The sequence below is a fragment of the Jaculus jaculus genome, chromosome 6 (genome assembly GCF_020740685.1).
Source record: "Jaculus jaculus isolate mJacJac1 chromosome 6, mJacJac1.mat.Y.cur, whole genome shotgun sequence".
Lineage (NCBI taxonomy): Eukaryota > Metazoa > Chordata > Mammalia > Rodentia > Dipodidae > Jaculus > Jaculus jaculus.
Window position 1 is genome coordinate 138,930,989 of NC_059107.1, and position 23,015 is coordinate 138,954,003.

A 23,015-nucleotide genomic window follows, 5' to 3' on the forward strand; every position below is an offset into this window, starting at 1 on the left:
GTGCGCAAGCAGGACTGGCAGTATCTGAAGGGAAATTAGGAAGCTGCCCAGGAAGCCTGATTTATGAGGCATTGAAAGGCACATCTGACTAAAAATATCTCCTCCACTGGCCTGCCCTTGGTGCCCAAGATCCTCATGATTACAACTGCCCATTAAAAGCTTTCTCTAAATGTGAATGGTTTCTCTGGGTCCATAATGTGTGGTCTTGAGGGAATTCTCTCTCTCAAATATTTTTTTTTTAAAAATCTTATCCTTCTGTCAATCCTTTGGTTAAGAGAAGCACCCTGGGCGCTGGAGAGATGACTTGGAGGTTAAGGCTCTTGCCTGCGAAGCCTAAGGACTCTGGTTCGAATCTCTGGTACCCACGTAAGCACAAGGTGGCACATGAATCTGGAGTTTGTTTGTAGTGGCTAGAGGCCCTGACGTGCCCATTCTCTCTTGCTCTGTCTGCCTCTTTCTCTTCCCCTCTCTCTAAAATAAATAAATTTTAAAAATTAATTAATTTATTTATTTTTCTTCATCTCATGACCTTAGAGATACTTGCTCAACCATATTTATTGCCACTCAATTCACAATAGCTGGGAAATGGAACCAGCCTAGATGTCCCTTAACTGATGAGTAGATAATGAAGATATGGTACATTTATACAATGGAGTTCTAGTCAGCAGTAAAGAAAAATGAAGTTATGAAATTTGCAGGAAAATGGATGGACCTGGAAAGGATTATACTAAGTGAGGTAACCCAGGCCCACAAAGCCAAGCATCTCATGTTCTCTCTCATATGTGGATCCTAGCTACAGATGATTGGACTTCTGTGTGAATAGGAAGAAAACTCAGTAGCAAAGGCCAGTAAGCTAGAAAAGAGATATAAAGGGAAGAGAAAGGAAGGGAGGGGGGTACTTAATAGGATGGTATTGTATATATGTAAGTAGAAGAATAGATCAATGGGGGTGAAAAGGCCCAAGTGAGGTCAGGGGAAGAGATTGAGTAAAGGAAAGGTAGAGGGAGGGCTAATCAAGATCTAAGAGGATAAAAATAAATCATATGGAAACCTACTCTTTTGGACAATGGAACACTCAGGAGCCATAGATTATTGCTAGAAAATTTTCAGTGCCAGGGATGGGATAACTTCCAGTGAGTTGTTGGCCAGGGAAGTCCCTGATGCCCCCAAAACATTATAGGCCATTGCCAAGGTCCTTGGTTTCCCAGCAGGAATAGATGGTAAGATCCTATTGCTGAAGACTCTGCATACTTGGGCTGCAAGGCCACTGAGAAATCCTGCTAGAACTGAGCTGATAATCTCCCCCATGTAGACCAGCTGACAGAAAGCTGGAAGAAGCCAGTTTGCATGCATGGGAGAGAGAGAAAACACCAGTGAAGATACTCAACAGTGGACACTGCAAGCCTTAAATTTGGCCAGCCAGGCCAAATGAGCCAATGGGTGCAATAGTGGCACATCTGTCATGGTGGAAACCAATTCCCCTCTAATTTGACTGGAGGCCCATTCCATGGGAGGGAATATATCGTGATACTGAAAACCTACAACGGGGATAGTCATGAGCCCTAGGGGTGTAACGTCTGCTGCTGTCTGGCTAAATGTATATACTATGCTTTTCAAACTGCCCAGTAAGCACTTCTCTTAATGTTCATACTCTTATATTAATGCTACTCTCGCTTTTGATAGAGAACCTTCTCTTTTCAGATGGCAGTGACCTTGGGATGACTCAGAAGGCATCATGGTGCTGGAAAGAAGTGACCAGAGTGCTCAGTACTGCAATATCTCTATCACACCTTCCAAGGCTCAGGGTCTATTGTGGAAGAGGTGGCGGAAAAAATGTAAGAGCCAAAGAAAGAGTAAGACTCCTTAAAAAGTGCTCCCCCCAGACACAACTGGTCTGGATATCCATGACCTCACAGTGCCTGACACTACCTACACAAGACCATCATAATAGGAGGAAAAGATGATGACATCAAAATAAAAGAGACTGATTGAGAGGGGTAGGGAATAGGATGGAGAATGGAATTTCAAAGGGGAAAGTGGTGGGAGGGAGGGTATTACCATGGGATAGTTTTTATAATCATGGAAGTTGTTAATAATAAAAAAATTGAAGATAAAAAAAATTAATTCATTAAAAAAAGGAAAAGAGTAGCATCCTGGGGTGGGAGATGGCTCGGTGGGCAGAGTAGCTGGCATGCATGCGTGAGTCCGTGACTTCAGATCCTCAGCACCTACGTAAGCCTGGACATGGTAGCCCAGGTGTCTGTAACGCTAGCACATCCATGTCGAAGTGTGAGGTGGAGGCAGCTGAACCCCTGGCAGCTCGTGGACCAGCTAGAGTGGCAGAGAGCAACAAAGAGACTTTGCCTCAAACAAGCTGGAAGGTGAGGACTGGTGGCCGATATTTGCCTCTGACCTCCATATGCATGCTCACAACATGTGCACACCTGTACTCAGACCATACACACACACACACACACACACACACACACACAGACATGGCAACATCCTGATAGGTTAGTGTCGTGTTCAAGCCCAGAAGGATAGCTGGCAGCTTCGAGTTTTGTCCGGCATCTCAGTGGGATTCTGAGCAGCATGAAGGAGTGAGGTAGAGAAGGCAACATGGCCAAAGTAACTGGAGGAGTGAAGGTGTCCAAGAGAAATGCAAGTACTTCACAGCTGTGTTTACTCTCAGGTTAGGAGGTAAGGCTACATAATTGTTGGAGCGATATCCTTCGAATTTCCCCTTTTAACTATTTTAGTTCTTAATAACCCAGATCCTATTTCCATAACAGGGCTAATGATTCTCTGACTCATGAAATTATGTTTGTGACAAAGGCCAAGAAAATTTATGACCAAAGGGAGATACATTCACTAAGATAAACTCAGGTAATTTTATGGCTTTCCGGACACTGTTCAAGCAAAGCATCCCAGAACAGTATTTTCCAGTTTTGTCTAGTTACCAACTGTGTCTGAGTTGCCACTGGCGCTCATTAAAATACTCTGTCCTCGCTGGTCATGGTGCACCAGCCTGCAATCCCAGGACTCAGGAGGCTGAACTGGTTGGATCAGGAGTTCAAGGATAGACTTGCCTACATAGTAGGTTTGAGGACAAGTTTAAGCTACCTGAGACCCTGCCTCAAAAACGAAACCCTACCAAAATAAATACATAAATAATAAAATGTTCCTTTGGAGTTCCCACCAAGGGAGGATTCTGTGTCAAAAGCACACATCTGCCAACTTTTACATATTCTACTTGAGAATTGTTGAGTAAAAGGTGGTCATAGATCACAGATGTAACTACTAGAGAGATGGAGAGAAGAGAGACAGAAAGAGAGAGAGAGAGGGAGAGAGAGAGAGAGAGAGAGAGAGAGAGAGAGAGAGAGAGAGAGAGAGAGAATGGGCATGCCAAGGCCTTTAGACAATGCAAATGAACTCCAGACGCATGTGCTCCTTGTGCATCTGGCTAAGGTGGGTCCTGGGGAATCAAACCTGGGCCCTTTGGCTTCACAGGCAAATGCCTTGACCGCTAAGCCATCTCTCCAGCCCCAATAACTACACATTTTAAAGGAAGACAAACCAGTCTTCAAGCCTAGCTTTGCTACTTACTTATTCTGTGACCCTAGACAAATTATTGGGTTCCCCCTCCCCCGCATCCAGTAATATCAGTGACTTTACAAGGTTATTGTTTGAGAGCAGAGGAACTAACCCCATGTAAAGTTTAGTGTATTTCCAGGCACACAGTGAGTGCAAAAGAGACAAACCATTATAATGATTAACATGTGAAAAGACTTTTAGGTATGTTTACTGGTGCTCAATACTTTGTTAACTAGCCACCCTGTAAATGGTAAGTTAAAAATTCCATTTTAGTGTATACTAAGCAAATGCCTTAACCATTGGGCCATCTCCGAGCCCCTAGTATATACTTAGAACAAATTGATTTTCTAGTTAGATAATTCTTCTTCTTTTTGGTTTTTCAAGGTAGTTTCACTCTAGCCCAGGCTGACCTGGAATTCACTATGGAGTCTCAGGGTGGCCTCAAACTCACAGAAACCCTCCTACTTCTGCTTCCTGAGTGCTGGGATTAAAGGCGTGCACCCCCATGCCCGGCTCCTTAGCTCTTCTTTTTTTTTTTAAATGCATGCGTGAAGTTTTTCTTTCTTTCTTTTTAAAATATTTATTTGAGGGCGACTGACAGAGAGAAAGAGACAGAGAAGGTAGGGAGAGAGAGCGAGAGAGCGAGAGAGAGAATGGGTGCATCAGGGACTCCAGCCATTGCAAATAAACTCCAGATGTATGCGCCATCCTATGCCTCTGGCTTAAGTGGGTACTGGGGAATTGAGCCACTTCACAGGCAAGTGCTTAACTGCTAAGCCATCTCTCCAGATCCTTTGGTTCTTCTTTTTAATGGGGGGGGGGAGGGAGGGAGGGAGGGAAAGAGAGAGAATTGTTGCACCAGGGCCTCCAGCCATGATAATTCAACTTCAGACAGGTATGCCACCTTGTGTGCATGTGTGGCATTGCATGCTTGTGTCACCTTGTGTGTCTGGCTTATGTGGGACCTGAAGAGTCGACCATGGTTCCTTAGGCTTTGCAGGCCAGTGCTTTAACCGTTAAGCAATACCTCTAGCCCTCCTTAGCTTTTCTAACACAGCTAGAAGAAAGAGAATCAGATGGAAAAAATTTGTGATATTCAGAAATGTCATAGAATGTATGATGTCTAACAATGAAAGACTCAGTTGGCTGAATACATTCTACTTTGAAATATTTTGCACATATTCTTAGAACAAACCAGCTGGTTATGTTCCCAGCTGTTGCCTTCCTTTATTCTCTTACGTCTTCATCCTTTGTTTCCAACCTCTTTCTACCCATCTGCACTTGATGATGTGTTTACATTCTCTATTTTTTTTTTCATGTTTCCTTGTCTTTCTCTGGTGTAATTCCTTCTCATTCATCTTGCAAGCAGAACTTCTCTACATAGCACAAGTCAGAGCTGAGAGAATTGATTTGAAATGCTGTTGCATTTCACAGTGGCTCGTTCAGGGTCATTATGGATGAATGCAAAAGCAGCTTTTCTGCCCAAATGGACCATACAAAGGCAGACCAAGAGGAGAAGAGCAAAGGTGAAAAGGGGACTCTTACCATCTCATCTTAATATCCATTGTAACAAGCAGCATCCCTCCAAGGGCAACGCAATGGGGAGACAGGAGCAAGTTTTGCAGCGGCAGAATGGAATAAAGGAACACATTGTAAATTGGAGTTTGCAGAAGGAAAACGTGAGAAATGCTTCAGTCCTCTTCCTTCAACTATGATCTAAAAGAAACTGCCAATAAGAAAATGACATGGTTGGCACTCCTTCTCATGAACTCCTTTCTGAATGCCAGAATCCTTTCAGAAGTTGAAATAGGAGCTTTGGGAGTTAGAAAGTCTGGGTTCCAATCCAGGCTTCAAAATGGTGAGCAGAGGGCTGGAGAGATGGATGAGTGGTTAAGCGCTTGCCTGTGAAGCCTAAGGACCCCGGTTCGAGGCTCAATTCCCCAGGACCCACATTAGCCAGATGCACAAGGGGTGCACGCATCTGGAGTTCATTTGCAGTGGCTGGAAGCCCTGGCGCGCCCATTCTCTCTCTCTCTGCCTCTTTCTGTCTCTGTCTGTTGCTCTCAAATAAATAAATAAAAATAAATAAACAACAAAAAAAATTTTTAAAAATGGTGAGCAGAGTGCCCTTGAACAAGTGAGTCAGACTTTCCGTGTTTCAGTTTCCTCATCTGGAAATAACAGCAGCACACAAATCAGGAAAGGTTAGGACAGAAGAAGAGTGACATATGCGAAGCACTTGGGAGCGTGCCTCACTTGTAAGACAAGACTCCTCATTGCTTACTATTCTTCTCTTCTTACTCTCTCTTTTTTACTAAGTTTTTTTTTTAAAATTATTTATTTATTAATTTGAGAGCGACAGACACAGAGAGAAAGACAGATAGAGGGAGAGAGAGAGAATGGGTGCGCCAGGGCTTCCAGCCTCTGCAAACGAACTCCAGACGCGTGCGCCCCCTTGTGCATCTGGCTAACGTGGGACCTGGGGAACCGAGCCTCGAACCGGGGTCCTTAGGCTTCACAGGCAAGCGCTTAACCGCTAAGCCATCTCTCCAGCCCTTTACTAAGTTTTATTCCCCACTTATGGAGTTCTGAGCAGACCACGGTACTGAAAGCAGTGGTTCGTCTATTTGGCAATCAAGATTCCTTGTCTGGCCTTTGTCCTCTCCTGCAGGCGATCACACCATGACTTATCAAATCCAGGGCCCCACGCATCCCACCTCTGCCAGAGCTACGTCACCCGCCCTAGAACTTGCACTTGCTCACATATTTTAGACATAACTATTTGAAAAAAAAAAAAAAGAAAAGAAAGAAAGAATATCTACTTGGCCTAATGTATCTTTCTTTCTTTTTTGGTTTTTGAGGTAGGGTTTCACTCTAGCCCAGGCTGACCTGGAATTCACTATGTAGCCTCAGGGTGGCCTTGAACTCATGGCAATCCTCCTAGCTCTGCTTCCTGAGTTCTGGGATTAAAGGCATGTGCCAACATGCCTGGCTCTCTTTCCTAATATTTTATTTATTTGGAAGCAGAGAAATACAGAGAGAGAGAGAAAGAGAGAGAGAGAGAGAGATTGGGAGGGGGGGATGTGCAATCCAGGGCTTCTAGCCACTTCAAACTCCAGATGCATGTGCCACCTTATCTGGCTTACATGGGTACTAGGGAATTGAACCTGGGTCCTTAGGCTTTGCAGGCAGGTTCCTTAACTGCTAAGCCATCTATCCAGCCCTCTTTCTTTTCTTAATGCATGTGTGTTCCTGTGTGTGGGGGCATGTGTGTGTGTGTGTGGGTGCTTGTACATGTGGGCATGCATACATGCATGTGGAGGTTGGAGGAGGACCTTGGGTATCTTTTCAGAAGCACCATCTCTCATTAGCTTTGAATTTACCTATTAGGCTAGATTGGCTAGCCAGTAAATCCCAGATAGCCTCTTGTCTCCACCTCCCCATTGCTGGGATTACAGGTCTGCCCCACTATAACTGACATTTTTACGTGGGCTCTGGGGTTCTAGTTCTGGTCCTCATGCTTGTAAGGCAAGCGTTTTACCAGCTGATTTATCTTCCCAGCCTGCATATTTCTTTTTTCCTGGAATTTTTAGTTACTTAGCATATGTAAATATTAGAAATCGGAGAATTTGTCATTTAAAAAATTTTAAGTTTCACACAGCCACTAACGACTTGAGAAATAGAGAAACATTTAAATTTCTCTGGTGGAAGTGCAGGAACATTATGCTTGAGAAAAAATTTTCAGACACATCATTTGAGAGAATGATTAAAAAACAAACAATCAGTCACGCAAGGCACACCCCTTTGCTTCTGTCCCATTTTTATCACTCCAGCCTCCCTTGCAAAATTCAAGTTGTTCATAAATATTTTCCTTCCAAAACTGTGGGAAATAAGTTGTGAGTCGCTTTGGCTCTTTGATAAGGTTACTTTAGGGGACTGCTTATCATCCAAACAATGAACACAAAAGCAATTCAGTCCTGGGGCCTTTGACAAGAGGCCAAGCGGTACTCACCCTTATTCTCAGGCATTCCAGGGGAGTGGCAAAGGGACAGACAGAAGACATTTTCAAGGCCCCTTTTCCTACCCTTCAAAGTTGCTAAGTCTGATCATTTAGGAAAGGATTTCTGTGGCAAGAGCCTAACGTGTCCAAAAGAACGACGTTTACCCATAGTTGGCTTGGCTATCTACTAGAGCCAGATGGACATTGCTTTTTTGACTTGTGGTCACATCCCTACAGAGTTGACCTCAGTAAGTGGACACTATTAAAAGATTATCCTATTATCAAGAATTTCCATTGCATCAAATACTAAATATTAGCAACATTCCTCTACAGGGAAAATGATGTAAGAGGAGGGCACAGTCTTTGTTGACCTCAGGCACATCATGAGGATAGGTATGTGGAAATTACATAACAATCCGATGACTAATTAAGCCCAGAGGTACAGGGAACAACACTCTAGGGGCACAGCCTTTCCCAGCAGCTCTTGAAGGAAGTGTTTGGGTTTGTAGGTTGCCATAGATGGGAGTCTGTTGCCTTGGTACTGAGGTAGTTATTTTGTAAGATGCTAGGAGCGGAGCGTCCACTCAGAAGTGTGGCAGCGTGACGGGGTGATGGAAGGGTAGCGGGTCATGAGAAGGCTGGCTTGCATGGTATTCGTTGCTTACCTTATACATAAGGAACATAAGGTTTCTTTTTTTTTTTTCTTTTCTTTTCTTCTTTCCATCTTCTTGTCTCTCAGTCACTGCCAAAGGATGCTTACAGGACATTTAAAGCTACCATGGAACGACTGCAACTGATTTTTACAATCAAGGCATTAAGAAATTAGCCAGGCATGCTGGGCGTGGTGGCGCATGCCTTTCGTCCCAGCACTCAGGAGGTAGAGGTAAAAGGATCACCATGAGTTCGAGGCCACCCTGAGACTACATAGTGAATTCCAGGTCAGCCTGGACTAGAGTGAGACCCTACCTTGAAAACTATCCCCTCCCCCCGCAAAAAAGAAACTAGCTAGGCATGGTGGCACATGCCTTTAATCGCAGCACTCAAAAGGCAGAGGTAGAAGGTGTGAGTTTGAGGCTACCCTAAAACTACATGACTACATAATGAATTCCAAGTCAACCCAGGCTAGAGATACCCCCCCCCAAAAAAACAAAACAAAACAAACATGCAAACAACAACAATAAAAAAACAGAAGACAAGAGAAATTATAGCTGGGTATGGTTGCCCAGGCTCTTAGTCCCAGCACTTGACAGGATCACTGTAACTTTGAGGCTAGCCTGGGCTACAGTGAGACCCAAGTTTGAAAAAGTCAAAAAAGACAAAAAAAGAAATTATTATAATAAGGATCTGTTTCATTTTAAACCTTTTAAAAAAGATACATTTATTTATTTGAGAGAGAGAGAGAGAGAACACAGAGAGAGAGAGAGAGAGACAGAGAGGGAGAATGGGTGCACCAGGGCCTATAGCCACTGCAAATAAACTCCAGATGCATGCGCCACTTTATGCAGCTGGCTTATGTGGGTCCTGGGGAATTGAACCAAGGTCCTTTGGCTTTGCAGGCAAGTGCCTTAACTGCTAAGCCATCTCTCCAGCTCCTATTTTAAACTTTTTATTGACCATTTTCATACATATAGATAGTGTAACATGATCATAACCCCGTCCCACCACTGTCCCTTCTCCCCTCCTGATTCCCTCCTTCACTGAATCCCTTCTTTTTCCAAGTAGTGCCTCTTCTATTTTGATGTCATTATTTTTTTTTCCCTCCTACTATGCAGGCCTTGTATAGGAAGCATCAGCCACTGTGAGGCCATGAATACTGTGGCCACTGTGTCTGGAAGGCAGTATTGTAAAGTACTTCTCCCCTTCCTTGTGGACTTTATTATTATTATTATTTTGAGAGAGAGAGAGAGAGAGAGAGACAGAGACAGAGACAGAGAGAGAGACAGAGACAGAGAGAGAGTGAATGGGTACATCAGGGCTTTTAGCCACTGTGAATGAACTCCAGCTGCGTGGGCCTCCTTGTGCGCATGTGCGACATTGCGCATTTGCATCACTGTGTGTCTGGCTATGTGGGGCCTGGAAATCTGAACGTGAGTTCTTAGGCTTTGCAGGCAAGCGCCTTAACCACTAACCCATCTGTTCAGCCCCTCCCCTTCCTTTGTCTCTTACATTCTTTCCACCATTTCTAGGACCTTGTTTATTTTATTTTATTTTAATTTTTTTGAGGTAAAGTCTTGCTCTAATTCCGGCTGATCTGGAATTCACTATGTCGTCTCAGACTGGCCTTGAACTCCTGGCAATCCTCCTACCTCTACCTCCCTGAGTGCTGGAATTAAAGGTGTGCACCACCACGTCTGGATTTTGTTTTTTTTTTTTTTTTTTGGTTTTTCGAGGTAGGGTCTTACTCAAGTTCAGGCTGACCTGGAATTCACTATGTAGTCTTAGGCTGGCCTTGAGCTCCTGGCAATCATCCTACCTCTGCCTCCCTGAGTGCTGGGATTAAAGGTGTGCACTATCACACCTGGATTTTTTTTTAATATTGTGAAAAAAAGGTGCTTGAAAGAGCCACACAGGGAGGAAGATGATGGACTAACTGTGGTCAGCTTTTTCTGTTGGGACAACCATAAGAGACAAACTATTCTTTTCTTTTCTTTTTTTGAGGTAGGGTCTTGCTCTAGCCCATGCTGACCTGGAATTCACTCCAGGTAGGCCTCAAACTCACTTCTGCCTCCTAAGTCCTGGGAGTGTCCCACCATGCCCGGCAAGAGATAAACATTTTAAAGGAGGAAGGATTTATTTTGGTTCACTGTATTAGGGGTACCACGGTCACTTGGCCATGTTGCCTTTGGGCCTGTGCTGAGGCAGAACGCCATGGCAGGAGAGCATGGTACAGCAAAGCCGCTTACCTCATGCGGCCAGAAAGCAAAGACATTGAGAAAGGAAAGGATCAGGGTCCCAATGTCCACGACAAGGGCATATGCACCCAGCGATCTGACTTCCTTTCACTGAGCCTCTCCTTCTCAAGGTTCCACCACTTCCTAGTAGCATCACAGGTTGGTGACTAAGCTTGTGGGCCTTTGGGGAACATTTTAAAATTTTTTTTTTCTTTTTTGTTCGTAGGGGAACATTTAAGATCCAAACTTTAAGAAGACTTAAGGAATTAGATTTAACTTCTCTCATTAAGAGAAATTAATATTTAGCATTATTGGAAAGATTCAAGTAGACAAAGGTCAGAAGGTCATATTCCTTTATTACATATATGAAATATAAAAACAAATTAACAAAGCAATATATATATATTTTGTGTGAGTCCACAGGACCTCAGGAAAAAATATATGCTCTGTATGTGAATTTAAATGTATGGCACTGTGGTTCCTGTTTTGTGTATTCAAGTACAGAAGAAACTGTATGCATAGTGGTTATGACAGATACAGATGATGAAAAAATATGAAAAACCATAATTTGTTGGACTATCACAAACAATGTGTTATAACATGGGTAAATGTAATGACCAGATATGGCTAACTGAAAGAAGGAAAATGTTCAATGTTCAGGTTTAAATACTAAACACAAAAATAGAACAAATTCTGTGTCTACAATAATTTTTGAAGTGTATACAAGTGCATCTCAATAAAATGAGGTTTTTAAATTTTACAGTCCACGTCTCCTGTACATAAACATATTTCTACATTAACGATTTCATTCTCTTATGTCGACGTCTCTTTTTATTGAGTTTTTTTTTTTTTCTTGTAAGTTTCATATGCCAGCATCTTGCAAGCTAACCCCTCGCCTAAAACTGAGACTTCATGCAAACATAAGGTTCCTTTTAGGGTGCATCTTTACCTCATTTCTCCAAGTGTTCGGAGTTAAATAGCTTTGCTTCCTCTCCGTACGGTCACTGTCCACATCCCGCGGTAGTGCTCTGTCTCAGCAGGTTTTCACACTCGCCCTTCTCCCCTGTCCACAGCAGTCTCCAAACTTCCACAACCCGAGTGGTGGCTAGTAAAGTGCTTTACACAAGGAAATACTATACACACACGGAGAGATTCCATTCAACGTCCCACACACTGAAGTCCATACATAACACACAAGACAAGGCTCTTTTTAAGAAATGCCTTTCCTGACAGGGCTGGAGATTCTGTGAAATCTCCTTAATTGCCTTAAGTAGCATCAAATGTGAGCAATCTATCTGGACCTGGGTAGAGTCCTTTTTCGAGGTGCTGCCCTCAGTGGATTTCTGCTGTTCAAATGCTCTCAATCCCTGTGACTTTCAGAATCAATTCCACGGAAAACAGGTATCAGTGCAGGGTTTTTCATTTTTCTTTCTGAAACAAAACTGCATTTCAACACGGGTCCAGAACACATGGGTCTGAAAAGGCCCATGCATTGAAACAGATCTCTATATTTTGGCACTTAAGAAGATTCCAGTTTCACTTCTGAGGTCTCTTTTTCATTAATTTTCTGTTTTCTACACAGAGAAGTGCCATTATGTGCTATACACCTTTATTGGTATTTGCACTCTCTTTTTAAAATATCCATGACTTTTCTTCCGAGAGACGGTTTCCAGCGCTGAACAAAACTTTTCATATTCACGACTAATTTGCCTGTTCTTACATCCTCATGTCCCGCCACAAGGTACTCCAAGCCTAAATGAGAACAGAATTAAAAGCTACATAGGATATTATCTGATTGGAGAGGAGATGTGACTTATGTACTTTCATATATATCCATGGTCCGTGGTTTTACACAGGCATGGATGAGGCAGGGAGCAACAGGAAATAATAGCTTAACACTTGGGATTTACTGTGTTCTAAAGGCATTCTCTGTATTGCCTCATTAATCTTGAAGATGACCTTTGCAATAGGTATCATTTTTCTTCTTTTTATGAACCATAAATGAAGCTTAGCAAAGTTAGGAAACTTCTCAGTGTCATCTTCCACAAAGCAGCAGCACCCTGACTCGGATCAGGGCAGATTCTCGACCTATCTATGGTGTTCGGCACTTTATGAGACAGAAGCAAGGGTTCAATGAGCACTTACTGTTAGTTAAGCCAGTGTTCCTTGAAGATCACCATGCATGGGAGTATGTATTAAGTGCTCTGTACAAGTGAAGCAACTATTTGGGAAAACATAGTGCAAGAGAATTACAATGATATAAGGGAACACATATTGTTTATGTAAAGTTGATGTGTTTGGGAAATGAATATAGGATTCTTGTTTGTGAACAAAACAAAACAAAAATCACAAGACTTAACCAGGGCTAGTTTTGCCCTTATAATTCAGAATTCTTTTCAATCTTCAAATAAAAAAGTTCGAGTCACAAATGCACAAAGAGATAATCTCGTTATATATTGATTAAAGAAATTATCATATTCCCCAGTATATGTTTGTTATGGTATCAATTTTGGCATTTAGAAATAATTAAAGATACTATGGGATTGGAAAAATAATTGCATTTATGTGATAACTTTCCAATGTAAGACAAAGGGCTCTATACTTTAAACTTTTTTGTTGTTGTTTTTTTGTTTTGTTTTTCAAGGTAGGGTTTCACTCTAGCTCAGGCGAATCTGGAATTAACTATGTAGTCTCAAGGTAGTCTCAAACTCAGTGATTCTCCTACCTCTGCCTCCCGAGTGCTGGGTTTAAAGGTGTGCACCACCACACCTTTTTAATTACCTAAAATTCAATGGAAAATATACATCTAGCCAGGTGTGGTGGCACATGCAGAGGTAGATGGATCCCTGTGAGTTTGAGGTCAACCTGAGACTACATAGTGAAAATCAGGTCATCCTGGGCTAAAGAGCAAGACCTTACCTTGAAGAAAATGAAAAAAAAAAAAAAAAAAGAGAGAGAAAGAATGCATTTAAATTTATGAGCCACGTGTGGCTCTTCATGCCTGTAATCCCAGCTAATCCAGCTACTTAGAGGCAGGATGGAAGATTGAAAATTTGAGGCCAGCCTAGAAACATAGCAAACTCTTCTCTGAAAATGAAGTAAAAAAGGGCTGGGAAGATAGTCAGTGGTAGAATGCATGCCCAGCAGGTACAACGCCATGACTTCAATCCTTTGTATGTCTGTCTATATATAATTTATACATATGCATATGTAGAAAGTCTTGATATTGTCTGTCTAGCATGTGAATTAATAAACGTATTTTTCAAAATACAATAAGCAGTTATTTTGAAACTTAAAGATTGGCCAGTATTTTAAGTGTGTTGCTTTGAAACTATAACTAAATAAATACTATGGGAATTTACCATTCAAAGTAGCAATACAAAACTAATATAAATGAAATTAGATAAAATCAGTTTATAGCATACTATCATATCAAAAATCAACACACAAAACAATCGTTCACATCCCTTATTAGTATTTCCGTTTAATTCTTCTGTCTCTGTGCTTTGGCATCTGCTCTGTTACATGTTTGAGAGCACAACGTTTTATTTTATATCCAAACAGAAAAGAAAGAATACTTTAATGCTAGTGTTGGTATTCAAAATATATGATGAATGACTGTGTGAATGTATGGACAGATCAAAATTGGCAGGGGTACCCAGGTAGATTGCTCCTTTCCAAAGTAGCACAGGAAGCAAGCTGAGGTGTAAGGTTTCAGTTTTCTTATCAGCTTTTTTTTTTTTTTTTTGGTCTCAGCCATTGACACTTGTAAAATTGAAAAAAATAAATAAATAAAAAGAGTAAAATGAAAGAGTGTGTGGTTTTGCCTTGGAAGCTTCTAGTCCGTGCTTCAAAGCAAGTAAACATGTTTTCAAGACTTCGCTGCATAATTGCGCTTATGTTTTCAATTGTGAGGACCTCAGCTGATTCTTGGACTCTGGCGGAGACCTGATTAGGAAGCAGAGCTCACTTCCTGGAGGGTGGCTCAGATGGTCAAAGCTTTTGTTTTTAATGTCATACTGCAAAACTGGGCAGACTTTTTTTTTTTCTTTTTCTTTTGCCAAGATAATAGAAATGTGCTTCTAAAAAGCCCTTAAGCCCAGATCATTGGGAAATAGAACTTAAATAAATGGCACCTGTTTTCCTCTATTCCAACTCTAGATTCTTATTACTTCAGTTTATTCTTTAGAACTGTGTATTTTTATGATTTAAAAATGTCTTTTTTTCACTTTTTCTTATCCTAATTTAAATAAACTTAAACATTGAAGTGGCAGAAAAGGGTGTAAGAAATGGACAGTTGCAAAAACATTTAAATGTGTGTATCATTTATTAGATTGCTAAGATTAAGGGGATATTTTATTGCTAGTTTCTTTCTGTTGTTTTTTTTCTCAAATTTGTTAGAGACCACAAAAGACTTCTTAGTAACATAATTGTGGTTTCCTGACTCATATGGAGAATAAAATAGATTCAGAATATAAATGATGCACCTGTTTCAACAGTGCCCCTAAGACATATATGATGACTGCATGGAATGCATGAACAGGGAAATAGAAGACTGTATAGATTATTATTAGTTTTACTAGAACTTTCTGTCTGAGTATTATGTTAGTATTGCCTGGCTGCTAATAGTAGATGCCAAAGATACTATGATTAGAAACCTAAATCCTGTGTTCAAATTGAATGGGGGAGATCAAGAAATAAGTAGCTTAGACATTGCACATTGAGTGTATACTTACTCGTATTGAATCAAGAAACTCTATTCTGGCTTGCCATCATCTTTGCTATATATTTTCAGGTTCATATTAATTTCACTCCAAAATTGTTTTTCCTGCTGTTTCTCATTTGAAACCCAAATCATCGTTAAATGAAAAGCAAAACAACACGATGAGAACTGGGGAGTTGTTTTCTATCCAGGAGAAACAGATGCTTCTCATGCAATAGTCAAAATGATTTCAGTGTTATTTGCACAGATGGAATTTTGTGCTGGAGCTTCCTTTGGGAACAGGTTCTAATGTAACAGGACCAGCTTTCCGATAACGTGCAAGTGGCCGATAAATTCATGAAAGCGCTTTCTTATACAACTGGCACCTGGAACCAATCTGAGACTTCTCTTTTAGGACAGAAAGTATTATATGGCTGGGTTTTAAAATATTTTACTTTTATAGAGCACATGGAAGAGAAATAAGTTTTTGATGTCAGTTCAAAGAATTTATTTTGGAATTTCTCCAGTATTCAGGGAGTGAAGGGGAGAGATGCCCTTGCTGAATTTACCTACATGGTACTTCAGAGAGTGTATGACAAGGAGCCAATCAGAGACAAGGAACATGCTAAGACAGGAACGCCTAGTGCTCACCAGGATTGAGGACGGGGCAAGTGCAGCCTCTATTCGTCCAGGATTCTGGATACAATGTTCGCTTTCCTCGTAAGATCTTCAGTTTGGTAGATTTTAAGACTTTTTTAATCTTCACATTGACCTCCGCGTGAGAACCTTTATCATGAGCTGATAAAATCTTTATTTTTAACACTGTAATGATATAATTGCACAAGTTAAAAAAAATCCATGAATTTCACATTCTTTTGAAATTAGAATTACTTAAATATGCATTTCAGAGCATAATGGAAAAGTGAATTAATGACAGTGAGAATGTAGAAATTTGTTTTAAAAAATCGTCAAGCTCATGCATATTTGCTCTAGTTTCATATCATTTTATATTTAATTCTTTATTGGGCAATTCCAGCTCATATTCTCCCTTGTACTAGCACACTAGCAGCCATTGCTGACTGCAAATATAATCTTAAATATATTTAGTGAGCCAATCTATAGAGAAAGAATAACTAGCAAGTAGAATTGCTATCTTAGTTTTTATTTAGATTCTGATTATACTTTTGTGGTTGATTGTGTTTAATGTTATGTCAAAGAGCAAAATGCCTCGTCACAATATATTTTACATAATTATACAGGATTATATGATGTGATCAATGATCTACTATTCTATGCCTGAGGTAAAAAAAAAACAAGCTGACTGGGATGAGGGAAACTGTTCCTCTACATGTTGGTAGAACTCTAGTATTCTCTTTATTTTTTAGCAATTAAAACAATTTTTAAACTGACACATGGCAATTGTATATATTTATGGAGTACTATGTGACATATCAATATTTATACAGTATGAAATGCAGAATCAGATCAAGCAGATCTATTCAAACATTGATCATTTCTGTGTATTGAAAACATCCCAGATTCTTTTTGCTAGCTATTTTGAAATCTACATTACAATAACAGTCCTCCAGTATTCTGATTGACTTATGATTCTATTATGCCCTTCCATCTATGCAATGTATATGGCAGAAAGTTAAGTAATGAAGTAAATTGTAGTGGGGAAGAAATCTAAGGAGTTAAGCGAACTTCTCAAGTTCATGTATGCCCAGTTGTTTACAGTTTGGATTCAAACCCCAGTGAAATGAACACATGAGTGCATAGTAATCCTCGATGAATGTTCACTATAATAATTTCACCAGTTTTTAAGATCAAAGACAGTAGAGACCTTGTTTATTTACTACTGTCACTTTTTTTTTCAAGGTAGGGTCTCACTCTAACTTAGGCTGACCTGGATTCACCTACGTAGACTCAGGCTGACCTCAAATGCACAGCCATCCTCCAACTTCAGCCTCCCAAGTGCTAGGATTAAAGGTATGCACCACCACGCCCAGCATTCCATAAATCTTTGATAAAGGAATAAACAAATAAATCCAGTTTTTTTTTTCCCACTATGCCAGAGAATGGAGAGGGAGAAACCAGCTTTTTAAAATGCCTATATGTAAAATGCACTAAAAGTAAGACAAAGGTGTTTCATTACACCTTTAAGAACGTTTAAGTTCTCTTGAATAGAATATTAATGCAGCTGATTAAAGATCATGTATCAGAGAGCTGCCAAGTCTATGTGACAATAAGAACCAGATGACATTTTCCCGGAGCTGATTTAGGACCAAACTGTCACACTTCATGCTTTCAGCAGCACATGCCATTTCCTCTGACCTGCCTTTCCTTCACTGGACACTACACATTTCTTCTACTTCTTAGCCAAGTTGGTAGATGAAGAGGATACATGGACATAAATTTAGACAAGATTTACTTATTGTCTAGTGAGATTAAAGCCAATGTTATTGAGGGCTGGAGAAATGGCTTGGTGGTTAAGGCACTTGCCTGCAAAGTCTAAGGACCCAGCTTCGATTCCCCAGTACCCACATAAGCCAGATGTGCAGGGTGACACATGTGTCTGGATTTTGTTTTCAGTGGCTGGAGGACCTGGTTTGCCCATTCTCTCTCTATCTGCCTCTTTCTCTATCTTCAATAAAAATAAATAAATAAAATACTAAAAATAAACCAATGCTATTGAGAATCTAAATGTTGTACTTAGTTTCAGATATCTTACTTAGAAAAAATTCCTCTTTTTTTTTTTTTTGAGGTAAGGTCTCACTCTAGCTCAGGCTGACCTGAAATTCACTGTGTAGTCTCAGGGTGGCCTCAAACTCACTGTGATCCTCCTACATCTGCCTCCCAAGTACTGGGATTAAAGGCATGTGCCACCACACCTGGCTCTAAAATTTCCTCTTCTAATGCCTATTCAGGCCATATAAACCATGGAGCAATCAAAAGTCCCATGTGTTGGTAAGATAAAACATCTTAACATATTTAATAGTAAGTACACAACCACTTGGAATTGGAAGATAGTAACAATTTTGACTTAGGGCAGCATCGTGTTCTGTTTTCCAGATGATGTCTTTTTCTGTTATTTGAAAGGCGAGGACTGTGTGGAGATCTGGGGGAAGAGACTTGGGTGGATGGTGAGTCTTAGCACTCCTCTAATGTGTCCTCTTTTTCATCCGTACCATTTCCGAGTATCTAGCCTGTGCCAGGTACCACGTCACTGTGATCTGTAAGGCCTCTTGTTTCCTAAGAACCTTTTGTACTTGGTGTGTGTGGAGGCCCAAGGAGCACCTGAGGGCTTCATACTCACCATAGGAATACCTCATTCCACAGAATGCCTTGGGGTTTCCTAACACTTGTTCCTTACATTCGCATTTACCTATGCAGAGTAAATGAAAAACAATGTTGTTTAGAAAGAAAGATAGATACCTAACTCACCAATTACACTTTGAGTGGTTCATATGACAGCCATCAATACTAAGCAATCACAAGATCATTCGAAAGCAGTCTCTTTGAATTACCTATCATCCAACAATGTTTTGACCAAAAAAAAAAAAAATACATTAAGTAACATATCACATTCCAATATATAACTTTTTTTTTTTTTCGAGGTAGGGTCTCACTCTAGTCCACGCTGACCAGAATTCACTCTGTAGTCTAAGGCTGGCCTTGAACTCATAGCAATCCTATCTCTGCCTCCTGAGTGCTAGGATTAAAGGCGTGTGCCACCATGCCCGGATCTATAACCAATGTTTTGATAAATGCATTCCAGTACCAATATTTTATGTTAATGAAAGGGAGTAACTGCATGTACATGTATTTACTCAGCACCTAAGATGGGCAAGGCATAGTGTTATGTTCTTCAGATTAGATAGAGATGGGCAAGATGCAATCCTTGCCTAAGGCTTACAATTCAGTCATGTGAAGAAAGTGAGTATATAAAAAGTGTTAAGCAGAGAGAGAGAGAAAGAGAGAGAGAGAGAGAGAGAGAGGGAGGGAGAGAAAGGGGTACAATATGCTTGGGTAAGAGGGTAGTTCTCACATTGGGAAGATGGGAAAAGACTTCATGCTGAAGAAAATCTGAAATGAGGGCTGGAGAAATGGCTTAGTGGTTAAGGTGCTTGTCTGAAAAGCCAAAGGACCCAGGTTTAATTCCCTAGGACCTACGTAAACCAAATGCACAGGGTGGTACACGTGTCTGGAGTTCATTTGCAGTGGCTGGAGGCCCTGGCACACTGATTCTCACTCTCTCTCCCTCTCTTCCTCTTTCTCTCACTCAAATAAAAAAAACCTGAAAAATTTTTTGAAAAATGTGTTTTGAAAAAAGGTAGGAAAGTTTCTTGTTCATTTTTTTTTTTAAATTTTTATTTATTTATTTGAGAGCGACAGACACAGAGAGAAGGACAGAGAGAGGGAGAGAGAGAGAATGGGCGCACCAGGGCTTCCAGCCTCTGCAAACGAACTCCAGACGCGTGCGCCCCCTTGTGCATCTGGCTAACGTGGGACCTGGGGAACCGAGCCTCGAACCGGGGTCCTTAGGCTTCATAGGTGAGGGCTTAACCGCTAAGCCATCTCTCCAGCCCATAAAAGGTAGGAAAGTTTCTTAAACAGTTGAAATTATGTATCACAGTTGTTATACATGAGATAATTGCAAGGCCTTATAGAAGACTTTCAAAATGCTGTGTACATCAATTTTATATAGCGTTCTCATATCTACTTATGTATCTGTTTCTTCTCTAGAATGTTCCTTGAGGGCACAGACTATGCCTCACTCATCTTTATGTTCTTAGAACTTAGAACAGATACACATCATTCTTCATTTTAACAATTGTATATTATTCTCTCCTTTTCTCTCCCCTCCCCTCTTGTCCTCATGATCTGTATTTCCAAACACTGAATGGTAACAATAGCATTTACTAAAACTTATTTTTTCAAGTTAGGGTCTTGATCTAGCTCAGGCTGACCTAGAATTCACTATGTAGTCTCAGGGTGGCCTCAAACTTACAGTGATCCTTCTACCTCTATCTTCCGAGTGCTGGGACTGAAGGCATGTGCCACCACTCCTAGCTACTAAAACTTTTTTTTTTTTTCCATAAGTACCAGAATGTGGTGGTTTGAATGTATGGCCTCATGGACTCAGCATTTTTTTAAAATTAAGATTGAGGGCTGGAGGGATGGTTTAGTAGTTAAGGTGTTTGCCTGCAAAGCCAAAGGACCCAGGTTTGATTCCCTAGGGACCCACATTAGCCAGATGCACAAGGGGGCGCCTGCGTCTGGAGTTCGTTTGCAGGGGCTGGAGGCCCTGGCGTGCCCATTCTCTCTCTCTCTCTCTCAAAAAAAAAAAAGATTGAGCCTGCTGGGCTGGAGAGATGGCTCAGCGGATAAAGTGCTTGCCTGCAATGCCTAGCAATCTGGGTTTAATTCTCCAGGATCCATGTAAAGCTAGATGTACAAAGTGGTGTATGCATGTGGAGTTGTTTGCTGTGGCTAGAGGCACTGGTGCACCTACTAATTCTCTTCTTGCAAATATATACACACACAAAATACATATATATATGCAAAATACATATATATGTATATATATATATATATATATGCAAAATACATATACATGTATATATATGTATGATTGAGTTTGTAACATGAGTCTCCAGTGGGCAAAGTCCTACTGGGGAAGAGGTATGTCACTGGGAGCAGAACTTGCAGGTTAACCGTAACACAAACAGCAATTTGAGCTCCGTCTCTGTGTTTGTTGGCTGCTGCCAGAGTCGTTTCTCCCTGCTGTGCATGCATGGAAGTGAGCCGGCTTCTGCTATCACGGACGGCGCTTCACCTGGATTCTGTCAGCCTGAAATAAACTCCTTCCTCCCATCAGCTGCTTCTGGTCGAGTGTTTGTCAGGCAAAGAGAAAGTAACTGCAACGTAGGCATACAGTTTTCTTTGGGTTAGTTATGATGCTTCATGTGATGCTTCATGTCTATAACCCTAGTTCTTGGGGGACTGAGACGAGGACCACCATGAGTTCAAGGCCAGCTTGGTCTACATAGTGAGAACTAGGGCAGCCAGCGTTACAGAGCAAGACTCTGCCTCAAGAGAAAAATAAACAAAAAGTTTTCCTTCTGCACCACTGTGGTGGTTTGAACGTAAATGGCTCCATAGCCTCAGGATTTTTTTTTTTTTTTGAGTCTTTAAAAAAGGAGCTATTTATTAATAGTTGATCCATACCTGGGCAAAACTGGCTATTTGGTCACAGCAATTCAAACACCATCTGACTATATTTTGAACTTCAGCTCTTAAGCACTCACATATCACAATATTGTTGCGCGATTTATCTTTTTTACCCTCTAGATACTATTGATATGACCACCGGTTGCATTAGTCAGGGTTCTCCAGAGGAACAGAGCTCACAGGATGAATGGACGTTATCAACAGGGTGGGGTTTGCTAGGTTGGTCCACACGCTTGAGCTGTGTCATCCACCAACGGCTGTCTACACAGTTTGGGGGGCTGAGAATCTGCTCAGGCCATGAGGCTGGATGTCCTGCAAATCCCAACGTTGTGCTGAAGGCCTGGAGGATTCCTGATCTTTGATTCATGTTAGAAGGTCAAAGTCAGCAAAGAATGGCCAAAACAGAGCAGATACGCGAGCCATCGAGGAGCAGGGTGGGCAGAAGCCAGAGAGCATTTTCCTTGGACTCCTTTATACTTGTGTTACCACCAGAAGGTGCTAACAGTTCTAGAAGAGGGTCTTTCCCCTACCCCCCTGCACTCCTGCCCAGGAAACACTTTGCACACTTGTCCATAGTCCTTTCTTAGCCAAATCCATATCCAATCAAGTTAACAACCAAGATTAAAAATCACACCAATGCGCTCCATATCTCGGTCACAGACATTTTCAGTCGTTTCACTTGGCTCCTCCTCACTGATTATGACAAACAGATATCCTTCTGTCCAGTGTTCCCCGTCTCCTTGTCTTCTGAGGCACACCGGCCCACTACTTAGACTTCAGCATGCCTACTTGTTCCACATGAGATTGTCTACCCAATTTAAAATGTCAGAGGCCACTGACACCTGGTTGGGAGGTCTTCTTCCTTTTCTTCCTCCCATCCTTCTCCTCCCTCTTGTTTCTTCTTAAAAGTTAATGTCTTGGGGCTAGACAGATAGCTCAGCAGGTAAGGGCACTTGTTAGCAAAGCCTGATGACCTGGGTTCAATCCTTTAGTCCCACATTAAGCCAGATGCACAAGTGGTCCATATGTCTGGAGTTCATTTATAGTGGCAAGAGACCCTGGCCTGCCCATTTCCTCTGGCTCTCATTCATATTCTCTCTCTCTTCCTTTCTCTCTCTCCTTGAAAATAAATAAAAATAAATAAATTTACTGCTACATGCCCACCCTTGGGAAACCTATCTATCTTTTTTATAATAAACTTTAAAAATTATTTATTTATTTATTTAAGAGAAAGAGAGAGAGAGAGGGAGGGAGGGAGAGAACAGGCATGCCAGGGCCTCCAGCCACTGCAAATAAACGCCAGACACATGCGCCACCTTGTGCATCTGGCTAACGAGGGTCCTGTGGAATCAAACCTGGGTCCTTTGGCTTTGCAGACAAACGCCTTAACTGCTAAGCCATCCCTCTAGCCCAACATATTTTTTAATGAGTTATGGACATACTCCGAATGTAAACAGCACAAGTTGGTACCTCATTACTCTTATCACCTGCCCCCTACCCCAAGGGACCCTCCTTGTTGAGGATGCCGGTTATCCCCATGGGGATTATGGGTCATGCATTGCAGGGGCAGCCATCAGTTATGGGGAAGAGGCAA

At 41.3% G+C, this 23,015-nt stretch overlaps 1 protein-coding gene across 4 annotated transcripts in view; it reads right to left on the minus strand.

Annotated features, from left to right (window-relative positions):
- Positions 1-11,298: 11,298 nt before the first annotated feature.
- Ntn4 (netrin 4) overlaps positions 11,299-23,015 on the minus strand; it is a 118,363-nt gene continuing 106,646 nt past the window's right edge. For all 4 annotated transcript variants that reach the window (XM_045153308.1, XM_045153307.1, XM_004650190.2 and 1 more), the window contains exons 8-10: positions 18,504-18,572; positions 15,839-16,009; positions 11,299-12,237 (exon numbers count right to left, since the gene is read on the minus strand). In XM_045153308.1, the coding sequence (XP_045009243.1) occupies positions 12,095-12,237; positions 15,839-16,009; positions 18,504-18,572 (383 nt within the window). In that variant the 3' untranslated portion in view covers positions 11,299-12,094. The remainder of the gene's footprint in view (positions 12,238-15,838; positions 16,010-18,503; positions 18,573-23,015) is intronic.